At 37.9% G+C, this 19,880-nt stretch overlaps 2 protein-coding genes across 3 annotated transcripts in view; both read left to right on the forward strand.

Annotated features, from left to right (window-relative positions):
* Positions 1–286: 286 nt before the first annotated feature.
* Positions 287–3,531, forward strand: neurod1 (neuronal differentiation 1). Its single transcript, XM_060877030.1, has 2 exons — positions 287–422; positions 1,937–3,531. The coding sequence occupies exon 2, from the start codon at positions 1,941–1,943 to the stop codon at positions 3,087–3,089; it is 1,149 nt and encodes a 382-aa protein (XP_060733013.1). The 5' UTR covers positions 287–422; positions 1,937–1,940; the 3' UTR covers positions 3,090–3,531.
* A 4,350-nt stretch (positions 3,532–7,881) lies between these two features.
* cerkl (ceramide kinase-like) overlaps positions 7,882–19,880 on the forward strand; it is an 82,353-nt gene continuing 70,354 nt past the window's right edge. The window contains exon 1 of one of the 2 annotated variants that reach the window (XM_060877032.1): positions 7,882–8,348. In XM_060877032.1, the coding sequence (XP_060733015.1) occupies positions 7,976–8,348 (373 nt within the window). In that variant the 5' untranslated portion in view covers positions 7,882–7,975. The remainder of the gene's footprint in view (positions 8,349–19,880) is intronic. The other variant, XM_060877035.1, reaches the window with a different exon arrangement.

Genomic DNA, 19,880 nt, shown 5'->3' on the forward strand with positions numbered 1-19,880 from the left:
CCACAATACGGGAATACGGGGAATGCGAACGGAAGCTGTCACGTGACGCTCCGGGGCCCGTTTTCCTGACGTAGTCAGCCATATGGCGCGTGCCGGGGGTAAAAAAGAAAAGAGAGAGAGAGAGAGAGAGAGAGAGAGAGAGAGAGAGAGAGAGAGAGAGAGAGAGAGGCGGGGCCTGTTCTCCTCCTCAGCCAGCCATTGGTGCAGAGCAGGGGGGAATTAGAGATAGAACACAGGCACACGCGCATCTCCCAGCATCATCAACGCTCCTATATAAAGCGCAGCATCCCGTTCACGCGCTGCCACTTGATCATCATCCTCATCATCTTCGTCATCCTCATTATCCGCAGGATCTGAAACATTCAAATGCAGAGGGGCATGAAGCAACCATAACGGGACACTGAACACAACACGACACACAGGTATAGTCATCTTTATTTATTTATCAACTTTATTCCTCCCTCACACATGGCGCGTGCTTCATTAAAAAAAACAAAAAGCAACAACAAACAAACAACATGAATAGAAAAATGTTTCTTTCTTTTTTTGTTTCCTCATCACGTTGTGACCTAGATGAGGAAGAATTTTTGGACAAGCGTATTTAAAATTGTTTGGAGCATTTTTTTGTGGAAAGTTTGAACCCTGGTTTGTGTGTTAACTCTTATTCCATTAATGTATTAATGCATACATTAATTATACATATAAAAAAATAGGTTATTCAACTCATGACATTGACCTAATGGGAATAAAAAAAAATATTAGGCGAGAATATAGATTATAATGGCAAAGACTTGAAACATTGGTATCCTCTTGCAGTTTGGATAAGTTACACTGTTGACATCATTTAAGAAAAAGAAAAGATTATGCTATCGTTAATTATTTTGTTCAGATTTTATTTACTGTTCTAAATATTCAAGAATAATTTGTCAAATTTAGAAGAACGATTATTACTCATGATAGCACTTGGAGAAAAGGTGCAACAGCAGCAGCAAGAAGAATAATGTTAACAGTTTCTGAGTTAACAAAGAGTTGACTAACAAACAGTCTGTTTTTATGAACTGAAAATAAATTCATACGCGTTTTTTATTCAGTCTAATCTGAGGGGTAAACTATCCATCTCCAGGTTTATGTATCCCTACAGTAACTCTTTCCTAAACCAATGAAGATCAGTTTTCTTTTCTCCGTCCTGGTCCTGGAGAGGTCTTAGAGGTCCTCTAAGCATTTTGGTGATTTCTCTTTTTCCAGCTCATTCAGTTACTGTAGTTACCAAACCGAAACTTGGTTGAAGACGGAGGTAAAAGTAAACAAACATTCAATGCAGCCAGTGGTTCTTTAGGACCAGCACAGGGATTTATGGGAATTGTCGGGAGCTCATGTCATGACAGGGTGTAAACTGGCATCTCCTTCATCTTTGGTGAACATGTTTAAGTGAATGAACAAATGAATAAATAAATAAGGCTCTATTTAAGAAAGGTGGTACTTTTTATTGTGTGTGCAATTAACCTCCATTTTCCACCTGAAAATGTGTATTTGGCCAACTGCATCTTTAATCACAGCTCTGGGGAAATTTTATGCACGTTACATCTTCGCTGAAAAAGAATTTAGTTAAATTTTTTTTTTATTTAAAAAAAAGTGCTAAAGTCTTAAGCTCTGATCTTAACGCGTTGTAGTCCAGATATAACTGAATCATGCTTTAATAATAAGTGTAGAGGATTCTGTTTAATAACAGCAATTTTCCACATTGTTGATGTTCCCCTTTCCTTCATCACTAATCTAAATTCTTAATTATACTGTTTGTTTAATTGTACGCATGTCTGTTGTTGCGAATGGGAAAATATCATCCAATTATTTTTTCTCACGAAGTCTGTTCACTGTGTGTGTGTGTGTGTGTGTGTGTGTGTGTGTGTGTGTGTGTGTGTGTGTGTGTGTGTGTCAGGATCATGACGAAATCTTGCACTGAAGAACCCTCAATGATCGAGTCTCAGGCCGGCAGCGCCAACTGGACTGAGAAGAAGCAGAAGCCCGGGCACGAGGCCATGCGCCAAGACCTGGAGAACGACGAAGAGGAAGCTGTGCACATGCTCGAGGACGCGCACGAGCTGGAGGAGGAAGAAGAGGAGGAAGAGGAAGAGGAGGAAGAAGAGGAAGAGGGCGACGACGCGAGCAAGCCCAAACGGCGTGGCCCGAAAAAGAAGAAGATGACGAAGGCGCGTATGCAGAGGTTCAAGATGAGGCGCATGAAAGCGAATGCGCGCGAGCGCAACCGCATGCACGGCTTGAACGACGCTCTGGAGAGTCTGCGCAAAGTGGTGCCGTGCTACTCCAAAACGCAGAAGCTGTCCAAGATCGAGACGCTTCGTCTGGCCAAGAATTATATCTGGGCGCTGTCTGAGATCTTGCGATCGGGTGAGAGTCCGGACCTGGTGTCGTTCGTGCAGGCTTTGTGCAAAGGTCTTTCGCAGCCCACGACTAATCTAGTGGCAGGGTGTTTGCAGCTCAATCCACGGACTTTCTTGCCCGAGCAGCAGACTCATGGGCACGGAGCGAGCGTCGCATCATACGCCAGCATGCACCCGTACTGCTATCAGAGCCCCGGTCTACCGAGCCCCCCATACGGCGCAGCGGACGGCGCGCCGCACCACGGGTTTCACGCCAAATCAGCGGCGCACGCGTACGGGAGCACGTTGCTCTTACCGCCACCACCGCCTCCGCCGCCACAGCCGCCGAGCACCTTGCAGGCAGAACCATTTTACGACTCCGCGCTGGCGGACTGCGCGCACAGCCCCGCCGCGTCCTTCGACGGGCCGCTCAGCCCGCCGCTGAGCGTCAACGGAAACTTTTCCTTCAAGCACGAGCCGCCGACGGAGTTCGAAAAGAACTATCACGCGTTCGGTGGCGGCGTGCAGCCGTACCATCACCACGCGCCGCCGCCGGGACACCACCATCACCATCACCCACATCACCATCACCACGCCCCTCTTTACGATTTACCACCCATGGAGAACGTCGTGCCCTACGAGGGCCACTCTCATCACGAACGAGTCGTGCACATGAACGCGCAACTCAACGCCATATTTCACGACTCGTGAGCTCGAGAGGACTTGTGAGCTCCAGAGACTGTTCGATTCATATAGTTATCATGGTTATCATGAGTCATATAGTGTCATCATGGTTACCTGTCTATGGCTTGTTGCAAAAAAAAAAAAAAAGAGGGAGAGCAGCAGAAAAAATGCCCCACATTTGAATTAACACACTTTTTTTATTCAAAAGAACAAAAAAGTTTTGCAATGACACGGGGTTCGTGGGACCGCGCTATGATCTGCGTGGGAAATGTTACTGCGCGAGCGAGGAGTAGTTTGTCTATTGCTCAATAAGTTATGGTTCCTTCACGTGCTGGACTTAAAGTCGGTGTTGAAAGGTTACCTCAAGTCGGGCAGGTGAACGAACCAGAGACTTCACACACACACACACACACACACACACACACACACACACACACACACACACACACACACACACACACACACACACCTTATTCAGAGAAACACACCTGTGTTGGTCCTTTGAGCTTCCAGAGGCTTTAGTTAGCCTACATTATGGTGATGTTTAAAAAAAATAACCATCACTGCTTATATATGGTATAGTAGTATATGTATAAAAAGAAAGTAAATTCTTCAAATGTGGTCTGAATGATCGCATTCTAATTGGTTAATAGCCAACTAGTCTTCTCTGTGTGTAGACTCTACCTAAAAAGTCACAAAAAATGTAAGCAGTACGTTTGAAATAATTTTTTCCCCCTGTTTTTGAAAACACATCAGTTTTACACCTGTATTAGCTAGCTGATGGCCAACATGATGATGACAAAGTCCACACGCCGCATTGTGTTGTGTTACATTTGTAAAATATGTTAATTATTATATATTTTTAACTGTTACACACATAAAAACTTGGTGCTGATTGGTTAATACACCAATAGTGTTCTTGAATGTAACAGCTAGCAAATCAGGGCACAAAACAAAATTTCTATATAGACGTATAAATGCTATATCATTTGAAATTGTAGACTTGCTAGTATTAGATGTAAGAAAAGCAAGAAAAATAATGAATCGAGTTGGTTCAGGTTTAGGTAGGTTTTGTTTTTAGCTTAATAGAACAGTTAGCGATACACTTTCAACATGATGTAAATTATTTGGTCAAACAAACAATATCATTCCAGACAGTATGTAAAAAAACAACAACGTGTTTATTGCTCAAATATACTCCAATACCATTGAATATGCTAGCTAGCATGATGATAGAAACAGTAATGAAGGCTTCCAGGCTTTCTGGCCCGGCTATTTCAGTGTTTTATTTGTTTTTACACTCGTTTAATCACTGTGTATGTTAATTCGATATTGCAGGGCTTTTTTTCTGCTGTTCACACACACACACACACACACACACACACACACACATTATATGCTTAATCTTATGGTATGTATTTATTGTCTTTATTACTGCCTTGATAGGAGAAAAAAGAGGATGCACATATTCTCTCCTTCATCTTATGTATTGTAATTTTAACTATATGCACTAACTACTGTGCATCGTGGTCACAGTCACAGGTGGAAAACAGAGGCGTGACCTTAATTCAGAATGTGTTAATTCTCCATGTTACACAAAAAAAAAATCACAAAGCAATAATTTGGGAAAAAACTATGCAATTTTTAATCAAATATACTGGGCCAATTATAGAAATGAATAGAGAGATTGCTATATTTTTCAACCTACTACATTTTACTACTTACTACTTACTACTACTCATACTACTTTATCCCATACTGAATTATTTTGTTGTGATTTTTGTAATAGAATTGTTAATTTTTTTATAAAGTCGGATTCGTGCTCCATGCAAGCCCTAAACAACCCCTATCCCCAAACATTAATGTTTTATATAACTAAATTGATTTTATCTTGTTTGTACAAAAAAAAAAAAAAAACAATGGTCACTCTAGTAATACACAAGGGGTGAAACCAGCAGGCAAGTGCTTATAAGACTCTGTTATGTTGCCTTAGCAATCAATCATTTACTGTAAAATCATGCAATATTGCACAAATCCATCCTTTGATTCCTTCCAAAATCCCTTCAGTTTTTAAACAGCCACAATAATGACAGATCACTTATTTAAAAAAAAAAAAAAGAAAGAAAAGAAAAGAAAGAAATCATGGACTTTATTAAACTGTTTGAGTGCTGGAAAAGATTTGGTGTTAGAAAAGTATTGATGTTGTATATACATATATATATTAAAAAGCTTGACTATCACCTGAAAAACTGCACCCTGTAAAAAAACAAACAAGCAAAACAAAACAAAAAAGGGGTTGACCTTATCAAAATGGAAATAAACACTGAAATCTATTATACTTTGTTGAAATTATTTGTAGCTGCTTGGTCACAAAATATGTTCATGCATAACGCAGATTTGGCGTTTCATATATTAAAATGTATTAAGTGGGTCAAACTTAAACAAAAATGCACGAGCTACTTTTATTTTAATGCAGAAAACTTTTAAGAGTTATGGGCAAATTTTGATCTCATGATATTTATTGTTGATATTTCTATAATAAGAGAAAAAGAATGTAGCATATAGAAAATAGAATTTATTAGTTTTTTTTTTTTTGTAATAAAATATTCCATGTTTTACATTTATTTAGCAAATTGTTGCTATTGCAATCGACAGGTTGCTGCACCATATGGTCATTCTGGTCACTAGATTATAGGCTGTACAAGTCTATACTGTCTATCAGATTTATTTTGTTTAAAACGAACTAAAAAAAAACACCTAATAATTTAAAGGACAAATCGAAATGTAAGTATTTAAACGAAAAAAAAACGAGACTGTGAAAATATATCCACAGAATACTATAGATCGAAATAAAAACCACAGTTAAAAATGTCATTTGATTTATTCTCCAATTAGCGCATTTTATATAACAATAACATCTGTAACAAATAACAAGAAGCAGATCTACAGAATATCGATTTGCTGATTTTGGTGTTATCGGTTGTATTTTCTTTGCCCAAGTGGCTGTTCAGTCATTTCCATACAGCCATCATTTATGCAAAATGAGCGCATGTGAGCCACAGATGTTCCTACTGCAGGGGGAGGTTTTAATTTATGAAAATGATCCTGTTTTAATGCATGGACATTCATTGCATAACCCAATACCTCTGTCATTAGGGAGAAACAACCTAATGCCAATCTATTTTATAGAGGTTATCAAAATACACACACACACACACACACACACAAAATGCTTTCTCAGCGATCTGATTAGGATTTTAACCCAATAACTGATAGCACACATTAAACTCTCACCAAATATACAGGATTCAGCCTGATTCAATTAAACACAGAGTCTCAGATTGTAACCTTCAGGGGGGTAATTAATCACAGAGTGTTGGCTAATTTATGTAAAACAAATCACTGAATAATTGAAGCAGTAAAAATACAGTTTTGAGACAACAGATTCAGTCTTATGGATCTATTGATCTGTACAGTGTGATCGTTCAGATCGACATAGTATATGATGCTTGGGTTACATAATATTAGACGTCGAGGAGAGGAGTGAATTTTTACATTATTTTTGCTGATCAGTGTATAGGCTTGAGGAAATGTTTGTGTAAAAAGGATAATAAATGATCATCTGTTTACTATGGACTGCCACTGAGAGGGAAAAGGTTAGTAAAGCCATTAATAAGTGTTCATGGGACTATTTAATTTGAGCAAATTAGATTTGGAGCTCTATAATAAGTTATTTTATTCCCCTGAGAACTGAGCCGCTTAGATGAGCTTTCCGGGGTCTCATGTTTACGCACTTACATTTCGGAGGTTTTCTTTTTCTTTTCTTTTTTTTTAAAATAAGTTATTTTAACCATCAACAAGGGACCATTTCTGCGTGGTTATTTATTTATTTATGTATTGTTGTTGTTATTATTATTATTATTATTATTATTATTATTATTATTATTATTATTATTTATTTTTTTAGTGTATGTATGTATTTATTTATTTATTTATTTAATTATTTATGTATTTTTTTTAGATATGTTTAAAGAGCAAAATATAATTAGTAATAAATGATGCTTATTACAGTGGGACTGCTTTCAGAAGGTAACGATACTGTAGATTGTTGGCTTGAGCTAAATCTAAGCCTATAGGATACCTACTGTATATAGCTATATAATATAAACTATCGTATTTATTTACATGTATATTATATTATAGGCGAGTTATAATGTTACAACAAGGATACTATAGGATAGCTGGTTAGGTCTGAGCCACCTAACAATAAATATGTTCAAGTTAAGTTCTAATACTTATAGAGGTTATTAAGAATACATATAAAGCTGTATCCAATTTAAATTATAGCTTAGTATTTATCTATCCTCAGATTAGGATGGTATGTAATTTGGCATCAACCTTTTTTATGCATTTTGCGCCTAGATTTAAATGTGTGAATTTCTTAAGAAATTGTCAAAATTATGCTATTTTGTACTAGTATCAGATCACTGAGATTTTAAGATTCGCTTAGAATTCACACATCAGTCTTAAATACTGGCAAACAAGAAAAGTGCACGTGAATAGTTTGAACCCTGTAGTAATATTTTATTATGAAAGTTATCTAAGGCCTGCTATGTTTCAGGGGTATCATAATAATAATAATAATAATAATAATAATAATAATAATAATAATAATAATAATAATAATAATAATAATGTAAGAGCAATGTTGTATGTGGAATTGCATGAAAAATGGAAGAATGTATTAAAACCAAGCGACTGATTGAAGCGCGCGCCCGCGTCCGTAGCCAGGACTACCTAGCGGTTACGCGCGCCACCGGAGGGCTCCGGCCATGTCGGGAGCGCGCACGCCCAGCTGATTAGCAACTGTGACGCCAAAACCCAGCCAGTGCTGTGGATGTTACACTTTAAACATGTTTGAATCCCTGAAAAGTGCAATAAATGGCCCTAACGCTTGGTCGGAGAGCCGAGAGGAGTTAAAGGAGAAGAAGCAACCGGTGTCCAAGTCTCCTGCGCTTACAGGAAACCGTGTTACGGAAAAGAGGAAGAGGAAGAAGAGGAAGAAGAAACAGCAACAAGCGCAAGAAAGCGAGAAACGCTCCGTTCCAGAGCCCCGGCCCATCTCCCCCGGGGAAACCCTTTCAGGTCACGGAAGGAAGGAAAAGTCCGGTAACGAAAGTAAACCGATTGTAAGAGGAATCTTTCAGATCGGCAAGAAAAGCCACGACGTGGTTCTCACGTCCACTCGGGTCACGTGGACGCGCATCCAGCCCGAGAGCCCTGCAGGTAAGAATCACTCTGTGTGTGTGTGTGTGTGTGTGTGTGTGTGTGTGTGTGTGTGTGTGGTCTGTTACCACGTTACCATGGTTACCGCGTCTCACGCCATGCATTCAAACAGGTGTGTGTGTGTGTTTTTCCCCCTCACGTGTTTATGAGACCAGTGTACTAATAGTTTTATATGTTTTATATATGAACACTGATGAACAGGTTAAAATTGTTGAGGTTTGTCAACATGGTGGACAAGGTTCTGTTTCCCATCCTTCTGAATAGCAAACACAACGCACCTGAGTGTGTTAAAGGTGCAGTAGACAATAGTTTTCTCCCTTTCTTATTAGTACACGTGTGTTACAAAGAAGGGGAAAAATGGGGACCTTCTTGTTTTGTTTCTTTGTATGTAAATAGGTCTGTTGTCAGTCATTTGATAGACACGCCCACAATTCCACTTCACAGCCCTACAAATCATTGTAAGCTGAAGTTGTGTGTTTATAGACTCGTAGCTCAGCTTTCAAACAGTTCTATTTTCAAGCAGTTATGCAGCCTTATGTTTTGTAATGTTTTCCTTGCTAACACAGACTGTATTCTGCATACAATCCACAGTTGAACCACAAGCTTTGGGCAGAGCTGTGTGTACATAGTTGGAAATTGGGGCTCAATGAGTAAAACATCGTTCAAAACTTATTCCTATCTTTATCTCCAAGCGTTTAAGTGTTTGGGACGTTTGGTCCCGACAAATCGTACTCTGTGCACATTAAAAAAAGTAAACAAACAAACAAACAAACAAAAAACTGTATGGTACATAAGGTTAATAATGTAGCTAGCATGTAGCTAGGCAAGCTATGCAAATGCTAGAAGCAAGACATCAATATTTCTTGAAATGATTTAGGTTTCACAAAACCATCATCATGGGTTTCAGCTCATTAACATACATCGACATTTTTTTTCTGTCTTTATACCACAGTGCTTGATTCTGATTGGTCAGAAGATGTTGATTTGGTTTCAATAACAGCAGCTAAGTATTAAAAATGCCTGAAATCATTGTTATGGTGAAGGTTTTGTGAAAAGATGTTTTGGGAAAAATATTGTCCAGTTTAAGAATTTTGTAAAAGTCAGAAGTTTTATATTTCAGGCACAAGTAAAGTCTTCAAGACAAAAGGAGAACAGCTATAGCATGATTTAACATCTTTTTCTTGCTTAAATCATCAAAAGTGTTCACATTGGCAAATAACTGTAGCAACAAAAAAAAGAAAACAGTTCAGGACGTAACATGCCGTAAACGTTATTCTGCTATTTTGTGGAACATGAAACGCAAATATTGTTAACAATAAAGCAAATAATTATTACTCATCACTATTTCCTCACCATGTACTAGCTAGCTAAATTGCTAGCTTTACAACTCTACAACTACAGTGTCTAAAGTATTTCTTTAGCGTTTTTTCTTATGTTGGTAACTCCGGCTACTCACCTACAGGCTAATGAGCAATGAGTTAGCAGCTTGCTTTGTGGTTTTGCACTAGTGCTTTGAGGCTAATTCCATTAGCAGTAAGGGAAACTAATAGCTTACAGTTTAGCATTGCAGCTGTTTAGTCTCTCAGAAATGCATATGTAATGTCTGACCTGGTGTTATTGATAGAAATGTAGTATAAAATAATCTACAGATATAAATAAAGTAGTCAAAGCACTTTTCTTCATCAGTATGGATCTTGTCAATCGGTGCTAGCATCAGACTCCTGTTAGGAGGCATGGATTAAAGGTGTGAGAATATAGAAAAATATATAAAAAATTGATCTCTTTAAATTAACTAACATGTAGAGACCATTTTCACTTGACTGTACTATAAAAACCTTTGTCACCATTATCTTCTTTCAGGGTTAGTAGGGGAAGATTTATATATGTGTAGTGTACTAATGGTGTATATGTGTACTACCGGTTTAGAACATAGTCGCTAAGCTGTTCAGTTAGAAGAAAAAGAGTACACAGATTGTGAACGGCGAGGTTCAGGTTACACTGCAGCTGATGGTTACAAGAGCCTAGCAGGCATTATTTTGAATACATGTGTTCCAACTCTGGGGTTATCTTGCATCATGGAAGGAGAGAAAAAGAAAGAAAAAAGAAAGAAAGAAAGAAAGAAAGAAAGAAAGAAAGAAAGAAAGAAAGAAAGAAAGAAAGAAAAATAAATATTACAGAAAGAAAGAAAGAAAAGCAGGAGCTTTATATAGATATGTACTCTTCAAGGCCACTTTATTAGGGACACATGTACAAAGAAAGCAAGAAAGAAAGCAAGAAAGAAAGAAAGAAAGAAAGAAAGAAAGAAAGAAAGAAAGAAAGAAAGAAAAATAAATATTACAGAAAGAAAGAAAGAAAAGCAGGAGCTTTATATAGATATGTACTCTTCAAGGCCACTTTATTAGGGACACGTGTACAAAGAAAGCAAGAAAGAAAGAAAGAAAGAAAGAAAGAAAGAAAGAAAGAAAGAAAAGCAGGAGCTTTATATAGATATGTACACTTCAAGGCCACTTTATTAGGGACACGTACAAAGAAAGAAAGAAAGAAAGAAAGAGAAAGAAAGAAAGAAAGAAAGAAAAATAAATAAATAAATAAATAAATAATTACAGAAAGAAAGAAAGAAAGAAAGAAAGAAAGAATAAATAACTAACTAAATAAATAAATAATTACAGAAAGAAAGAAAGAAAGAAAGAAAGAAAGAAAGAAAGAATAAATAACTAAATAAATAAATAAATAAATAATTACAGAAAGAAAGAAAGAAAGAAAGAAAGAAAGAAAGAAAGAAAGAAAAATAAATAAATAAATAAATAAATAATTACAGCAGAAAGAAAGAAAGAAAGAAAGAAAAGCAGGAGCTTTATATAGACATGTACACTTCAAGGCCACTTTATTAGGGACACATGTACAAAGAAAGAAAGAAGGAAAGAAAGAAAGAAAGAAAAATAAATAAATAAATAAATAATTACAGCAGAAAGAAAGAAAGAAAGAAAGAAAGAAAGAAAGAAAGAAAAGCAGGAGCTTTATATAGACATGTACACTTCAAGGCCACTTTATTAGGGACACATGTACTCCTGTTAATTCATACAATGAATCAATCAGCCAGCAATGAAAAGTATTCAGATACAGGTCAAGAGTCTGAGTTAATGTTCACAGCAAACATGAGAAGGGGCAACATGTGAGCTCAGTGATGGTGGCCTGGTTGTTGTTTTGACCCCAATCTCTAGGGTTTACACAGAAGAGGTGAAAAGACAGAATGAGATGTAGCCTTCTTGATGAGGACCTTTTCATGCTAACGGGAAGGCTAACGTCACACAAATAACCACTTTTGAGCAGAGAAGTATCTCTGAAAGCAGAACAAACTGAACCTTGAGGTGGAGGTAAAATATCACTGACTCCTGGACAGGAATCTGAGGCTAAAGTGGGCACAGAAACACAGAGAGTTTAGGAGACGGAAAAAGACCAGCCGATTAAACATCCAGTGCAAAAGCGTGAACATACAGCGAGACACTTTCCAAGTCAATATGTGTTTTAATCTAATATCTATACCTCAGGAAGTGCGCGTTAACACAGTCTGGTTACTTATATTATGTAACATTGAATGTGACAGTGCATATGGTGATTGGAGATACAGGATTGATGAAACAGTCTGACTTTGGGGGGGAAAGCGGGAAGTCAGCTCTGCCAAGAAGTCATGTGTGACAGATGTGCTGGTAATAGATTCCGGCCGATTGTTGTGGCCACCTAAAGTAGAGCATCTGTCAGTCTTGTGGACATTTAGCAAACGTCCAAGTAAATGATACTCAAAGCGACCATCTGCATGACTGCACTGAGCACACAAACATATGACTCTTTTCGCAGGGCTCAGATTAGTGTCATTCGCAATGGGGTTCAGTCATGTTTTGGACCAGGCTTATATTTCTGGACTGATTTGACATATTTGGCTTCGAATAGATTTGTAATTAGCATATCTGTTTTAAAAAAATGCATACACGGAAAAGAGTACGTGGGAGTCTGATTTAAGATTTTATTTGATCTGAATTACTCCAAGTGGCTGCTTTCTTAGCAGCTGTTAGTATATACAGTAGGCTTAGATTTCTGTCAAGCATAAAATATAAGTTTCTATTAGGATTTCTCTCTTGTCTCTCTAGGTACTTGTTTACATGCTGTTTTTGGTCTTTGCACATGTTCTGTTGCACATTCCAGTCAGTCGCTGTTTTGCACAACTCATTACAATACCTCATATAACTGCTGCTGTTATATTAAGTGTTCATTCCAGTATTTTTGCACATTTACTGTAGAACATACACTATGTACTCTGATCGGTGCTGCTTTTGCGTATCATCTTTTGTGTATCGTCTTGTAGTCTTTCGTATTTTTTGTTTGCACTGTCTTTTGTCTTGCACTGTTTGCACCAGGTTGCACAGATGCATGTTATGTGGCTAGGACTAACTTACATTAAGTCCTTAGTTCTTTGTTTGTGTTATGTAGCACCCTGGTCCTGGAGAAACGTGGTCTCATTTCATTGTGTACTGCATCAGCTATATATGGTTGAAAGGACAATAAAAGCTTCTTGACTTGACTGCGATGCCTTTTACACAGTCCAAGAGAAGCATCAAAAACATGCAGACTGTTTGAAGAAGGCTTTAATACTGACAATTAATATAAGTGAAGATGTCAGTAAGCTTTGCTATTAAAATAAACTAAAATATTCCTATAACAATATTCCTATTTTTATTCCATTTGCACTCACATTTCATTCTGTGTTTGTTTTGATGATTTAGAACATATATTGTGTGATTAGACAAGCGCTTTCCATTTTGCTTCCAGAGCTCGGAGAGGAAACATAACAACGCACCTCATGACTAATCGGCTATCGTCTAGCCCCTTCATATCACGATCAGCCACGATGTTATACTTCGATTGGAGTTTTTATGCAGACACATCAAAGTCTACTCATGGATGGAGGGAATGAAAGAGAAATAGAAAAGCTGTTTGGCCCACTTAAGCTCGGCAGCAGTACTTTCTTAATCAGTGATCCAAGCTAATGTTATTAAGCCAGCACTCTCATTACACAGAAAGCATCCATCTAATAACCCCCTATGGCCTTTACCAAATGCTCTCATGAAACTGCCAGAAAATGGCAGCGTGATGCCGAGATGCTGCGCTTCTCTATTTGACACTCATACTATTCTTTTCTTGCCTGGAGGACGGAAGATTTAAGCCACATCCTTGATCTCCGTACAGACTGAAAAGTGATTTTATTTTATTATGTGCGTTATACAGTATGTCATGCACACATAGATGATTGCGATGTTGTGAATCCTGCACAGTTATTGTAAAAAAACAAAAAAAAAACACAAAGCATTGGATATGATTCAAATAGGCTTCTTTTGTTAGATAGTTGTTTTTTTAATAACTATTTTACAGATATCGCTTTGTTTATAAAATGGCTCTATCCTTTTGAAGAAATCCTGTGGCAAAAAGTACATGGTGAGGAAACTGTCCGATCAAACGCTGTGACAAACTGTGATATTGTACCAACACTACTATACAGCAAAAGTTTTGTTCATGTCAATGCCTAGATGTAACTGCATCATTTAGATATATTAGACACAAAGCTAAACAAGAGAACATTACACTCCAAACACGAGATGGCCAAAGGTTTGTGGACATCTGACCTTCACATCCATACATGTTCCTTCCTTAAACTGGTGCCACAAAGTTAGAAGCACACGCTTGTATAGAATGTCTTTGGATGCTGTCGATCTACAATTTTCCTTCACTGGAACTAAAGGGTCCAAACAATGTTCCAGCATGACAATGCTACCGCGCACAAAGCACAGAGCTCCGTGAAGACATGGTGTGGAGGTTAATGTAGAGTTTATGAACTTGATTGTCCTACATAGAGCCCTAACTCTGATTTAACCCCACTGAACAGCTTTAGGATGAACTGACTGAACCCCAGAACTCTTAAACATCAGTGCTTGATCTTACTAATGCTCTTGTAGCTGAATGATCACCCACAGCCATGCTTTAAAATCTAGTGGAAAGCTTAAAAAGATGAGAGAGTGATGCTGATTGCAACAGTAAAGGAACGGGATGTTATATAAGGACATATGTGTGCGATGATGAAGTGTCCACATACTAATGACCATATAGTGAATGTCCTGAATGAGTGTGTCATGAAAGAGATTTTCTTTCCATATTTCTTTCTTTCTTTCTTTCTTTCTTTCTTTCTTTCTTTCTTTCTTTCTTTCTTTCTTTCTTCTCTCTTTTTTCTCAACCTATTCCTCTGCATTTTCAGGCTTTTCTCTCATTGGCTCAGACGTAGATGATGGCTATTTTAAGGATTGTCCGTAATGATATATGGCACCGTGTCACACATTGTTATAGCTAATTTGCCATATAATTCACTGCCAGGCATCAGCTAATCTCCCAGCGAAGGGAGCGAAGAATGCAACATTGTCTCACTGTCATCCCAAGAGACAGAGCGGTGAAGGAGCGAAAAAGTAGCCGAGTTCGGAAAGACTTTTTTTTTTTTCCCCGTCTAATCTGTAGGGTTTATTTAAACTCTGCATCTCTTAAGGCATTAAAAAGCAGCCAAACACCTTTGGTGCTTGTTGGCAGCTCGGAACAGAAGCCGTGGTGTAGAAGGGCCGAATCGAGCGAGAAAGCACTGAGGCTCAGCTCAATCCCAGCAGAGACAAGCACACTGGAGGGAGGGAATGTGCTGGTAGAGGGAGCTTTGTGTTTGACTTTTGAACCCTGAATTTGTTTAGCTTTGGCCTTGGCTCATTTTCACTCCACCACAGGATGACCGTGAGCTCTGATCTGTTCTAGTAGCTCACGCCTCCAGAATACACAGTTCACACTGATCACATAGTGAGTTTATGCTCTCTGTGGCCCCCGTGTGTGTGTGTGTGTGTGTGTGTGTGTGTGCTGCTCTAACAGATGATGTCTCCTTAGACTGATATCAAGGCCTTGGGGGCTACACTTAATACAGTGGAGTATTTTATTTTTTTTCTTCAAGCTGCCCTGGTGATTTAAGAGAGCAGGAAAAGCTTCTAAACTATTTAGGGTCAGATTTAAATTTAAAATTTGATTTATTATGAATTTCTTTGTTATTATGTATAATGTCCTTTCTACAGTCAGATACAGTCTGACAATTGTATATCGATTAGGAGGTTGTTGTTCTCAAAGACATGTTCACATGTAGATGGCATCTCCTCTTAGAATGTCTGAAATCCTCATGAAGAGGAATCCAACTGGAGCTGGAACATCTCTAGATGCCTCAGGATCCTCACGCAGTCGGTGTGTCTTTACAGCGAAGGTCCGGAATCTTCATGAAGCAGAACATAAATAGAGCTGGAACAATCTCTGGATGCTTCAGGATAGGTAGAAAAAGAGAAGCAATCGGAGAGGAATTAGTGTACATGCTGTTCATAATATAAACCAGCACTGGATTATAATGTGTATTTAATCAGATCTATAGAACCGCAAGGTTATACTATTGTAATACGGGTACCGTCAGGACGACAATATTCGTCATCAACGTCCACCAAAACCAGTTACTATTAGTAAGAAATGATGCTACTTGCTGTAATTTAACGTTAATAGGATCTATCGTCATGGCGATCAAGTTAGACAATTAAAATTAGAATTCATAAGCATCAGTGCTAAAGTTTAATAAAGAGCACACAGCTTAAATAATTCTGTCAACTTTATAATTAGCTAAATCGAATCGCTTTTAAGGTTATTAGCCCGTATTGAATTCCGTTTCGCAAGCATTCCCGACTTATCGACTTATGCATCATTAATCGTAAAGAAACGATAAGACTAGATGCTAACGCTAGTGATTAGCAGTGACGACAGACTGGTAAACAGCTTCTGGTATTTTTTATTTTAACTCTTCAGGCTGCTTGCTTAGTGTTTAAACACATCTGTCATGTTTCCTGACGCGTCAGTCTTGCCTTTGCTCACAGCCGTTATTTTGTTGTGTTCATTTCACTGGATTCATTTTTAGACACCAGTTCCTCCATGTTGTCAGCCATGCTGCCGTGCTACCAGGCAAAAACAGAAAAAAATGAACAGGAAATATAAGCTAAGGAATTGGTTATTATTGGTTTGTTTGTGTGGCCCTTTAGTGTGAGCTAGACTTACAGTATGTATAGAGAAAATTCTGGATCATTAGACAACTGACAACATGCACATACTGTAGTAACACGATACGCGTAGCCTTTCAGTAGAAACAAATCCTCGAGACTTTAAACGTTATAATATTGTATCAATATTTGTATTATATTAAATTTATATGTCATAGTTTTATAAAGCATATTAGCGCAATAAACCTGCGGCTCAAATGATCAGGAACAAATGATTAGTAGAGAAGAGAAAAGTAAAGAAAAGAAAAAAAAGGACACACAGTAGATTAGGTCGCTATTTTAAGGCTATTCTAATCTTTAGATATTAGCATTGTAGGGATTTTCCATGTCCTGCTTTTCTAAATCCTTTCTTCTGTATATCTTTTGTGGGACAGAGACAGAGTGATGATTTTGACATGAAATTTAAAAATGTGACACAGTGTACTTTATTTCTAGCTCTTCATTTAGTTGATACTTTGGATATATACTGTATATATAATGTCATATGCAAAAGTTTAGGAACCCCTGACAATTTCCATGATTTTCATTTATAAATATTTGGGTGTTTGGATCAGCAATTTCATTTTGATCTATCAAATAACTGAAGGACACAGTAATATTTCACAGTAACAGTTAAATATTTTTAGTATAAATTTGGGCACCCTTGCCATTTTGTTGATTTGAATACCTGTAACTACTTAGCACTGATTAATTAGAACATGCATAACTTTTGCATATGACTGTGTTTATATATATATATATATATATATATATATATATATATATATATATATATATATATATATATATATATATATATATATATAATGTGTGTATATACATACATATAATATAAATATATATATAAATATCAAGTCAAGAGTCAAGAAGCTTTTATTGTCATTTCAAACATATATAGCTGTTGCAGTACACAGTGAAATGAGACAACGTTTCTCCAGGATCGTGGTGCTACATACTGTAAAACAAAGACAGGGCTAAGGATTTAGTAAGTAGTCCTAGATACATAAAGTGCTACTGTGCAACCTGGTGCAAACAGTGCAAGACAAGACAGACAAGACAGTGCAGAACAATACAAACAAGACAGGCAAGACAGTGCAGGACAAGACAGGCAAGACAGTGCAGAACAATACAAACAAGACAGGCAAGACAGTGCAGGACAAGACAGGCAAGACAGTGCAGGACAAAAGACTACAAAGACAACAAAAGGTTACAAGACAATACACAAAATACAAAAAAGACGATACACAAAAGACAGTAAACAGAAAACAGCGCCGAACGACCAGTGTCAATACTGTATGTAAATACTGTAAGTTCAGACAATATTGCGTGCAGTAATACTAGAATGAACACGGTTTCTTAGCAGCAGGTCCCTGTGATAGTGTATAAGATTTATGTGCAAAAACAGCAACAACTGAAATATTGTACAGTATGTGCAAAATGACTGGAATGTTAGACAGTGTGTGAAAAGAGCAAAAAAGTAAAAAGTGTGCAAAACAGCATGTAAACAGTTTGATGAATGTAAGCAGCATGTAAACAAGTTGATAGATGTATATTAGAAGTGTGTGTATGTGGTGTAGGTCTGTGCAGTCCATACAGATGATGTGTGTGTGTATGATGATGATGTGTGTGTATGTTGTGCTCAGTACAGAATATATATATATATATATATATATATATATATATATATATATATATATATATATATATATATATATATATATATATATATAATGTTTTCTCTTTGCACTTGTTCCAGAGCTGGATTTCAGTTTTATTGGTTGTATCCCATCACTTCTCCAGCCTTCACTGACCACAGCAGCACTGGGAGTGTTGCTCCATTTATATCCAGCCACTCTTTAGATGCTCTGGGATCATTTTTGATCTCCAAAAGTGACCCGTTTTTTATCCCTCTCATTTCTGAAGACTCTGGTTGACCACAGCGGTCAGGCTCTCCACAAAGGCACGATGGGATGGGCCACAGATTTCTAAGGCTAATTGCACTACTGAGGTTATATGATCCCATTTCTTCGAAGAGAGACAGAGGGAGAGGGAGGGGGTAAGGAGGCAAAAGGGAATAAATAAAGAGGAGGGATGGAGAGAGAAATAGATAGATGGCACAAGATGGAAATAGCCTAAGTGAGATTTGGCATATTTTAGAGTGTGTGAAATCTAATTAACAGGAATTTTGTGACATTTGTCTTCATTTTCAATTTTCAGCATATATGTAAAACAATACACACACACACACACACACACACACACACACACACACACACACACACACACATATGCCACATTGGCTGCTTTCAGTCAGTACAGTATATAATTACTTTTCATTTTAAATAATATGATATTTCAGAAAAAGCATAACATTTATCAAAACAGTCAAAACATTTATCACAATATCAATATTCGTATCATTGTATCGGCCAACTGTTTGTTTTTGTATTTTTTTCTTATCATTTTTAGTCCTATAAAGCTATTGTACAGATAAATAAAAATCTAGCGTTTTAGAATCTGCTAGTTTTTCGAAAATTCTTTCTACCATAATCTATCTGGATATACAGGGTCCAGCAGAGAAGAACGGCTTCCTTCTCTTGAGGTTTTTTCCCGAAGAAGATTTTCAGGGATGAGCTATAGAGATAAAGGTTGAAAATCAGACTGACTTTTATAAATGTCAAACAAGCTCATGTTCGAATCCCTGCTGTATATGCCGCGTAAACGTTGCCTGGCAGAGTCCGTCAGCATGAGCCGATCAGCTGTTTTTGGGTTTGCACTGAACACGGTCGTGGTGAGGGTTCAAAACACTGTGACCCTTCAGCTTCGTAAGAAGCAGCAGACAGCGTCACGCTCTAATCGGACACAGGGAACAAACAGAAGGCGTCTCGTCCTCTGTTTGCGTCCCGGGGGCTTGAAATACGGCAATATACAAATGTAAATATTGGGTTTTGGCCTGTGTGTGTGTGTGTGTGTGTACACGTGTGTGTCGGTTCCGATGGCCTCCGCAGGCACAGGTGGAAAATAAGGCCCTTGACTGCATAGCGGGAACCACATGGCCTCGCTCCACGTGTGGGCGACAAGGGGGCTCTCTGGCCTGGCACGGCCTTCGCGCGTTCTTGGATGCTTTTCAAACGGCCGTATTAGTTTGCTGAGCGAAGGGCGCAGTGGGCATCTACAGTAGCCAGCAGGGAAGGGGATGAAACAAAAGAGCACTTCGGCTTTATTTCAGACAGAAGGTCTTGCTAGCGGTCTTCTCTGAGTAACACTGACTCTCATCACATCACTCGCTGAATCGTGGGCATAGAACATAAGTGATTGGCTGCTAATTTATTAATGTCTCCAGTGTTTTCCCCGTCGAACTCATTTTCCTTAA

The sequence above is a fragment of the Tachysurus vachellii genome, chromosome 8, assembly GCF_030014155.1.
Source record: "Tachysurus vachellii isolate PV-2020 chromosome 8, HZAU_Pvac_v1, whole genome shotgun sequence".
NCBI classification, from domain to species: Eukaryota; Metazoa; Chordata; class Actinopteri; order Siluriformes; family Bagridae; genus Tachysurus; species Tachysurus vachellii.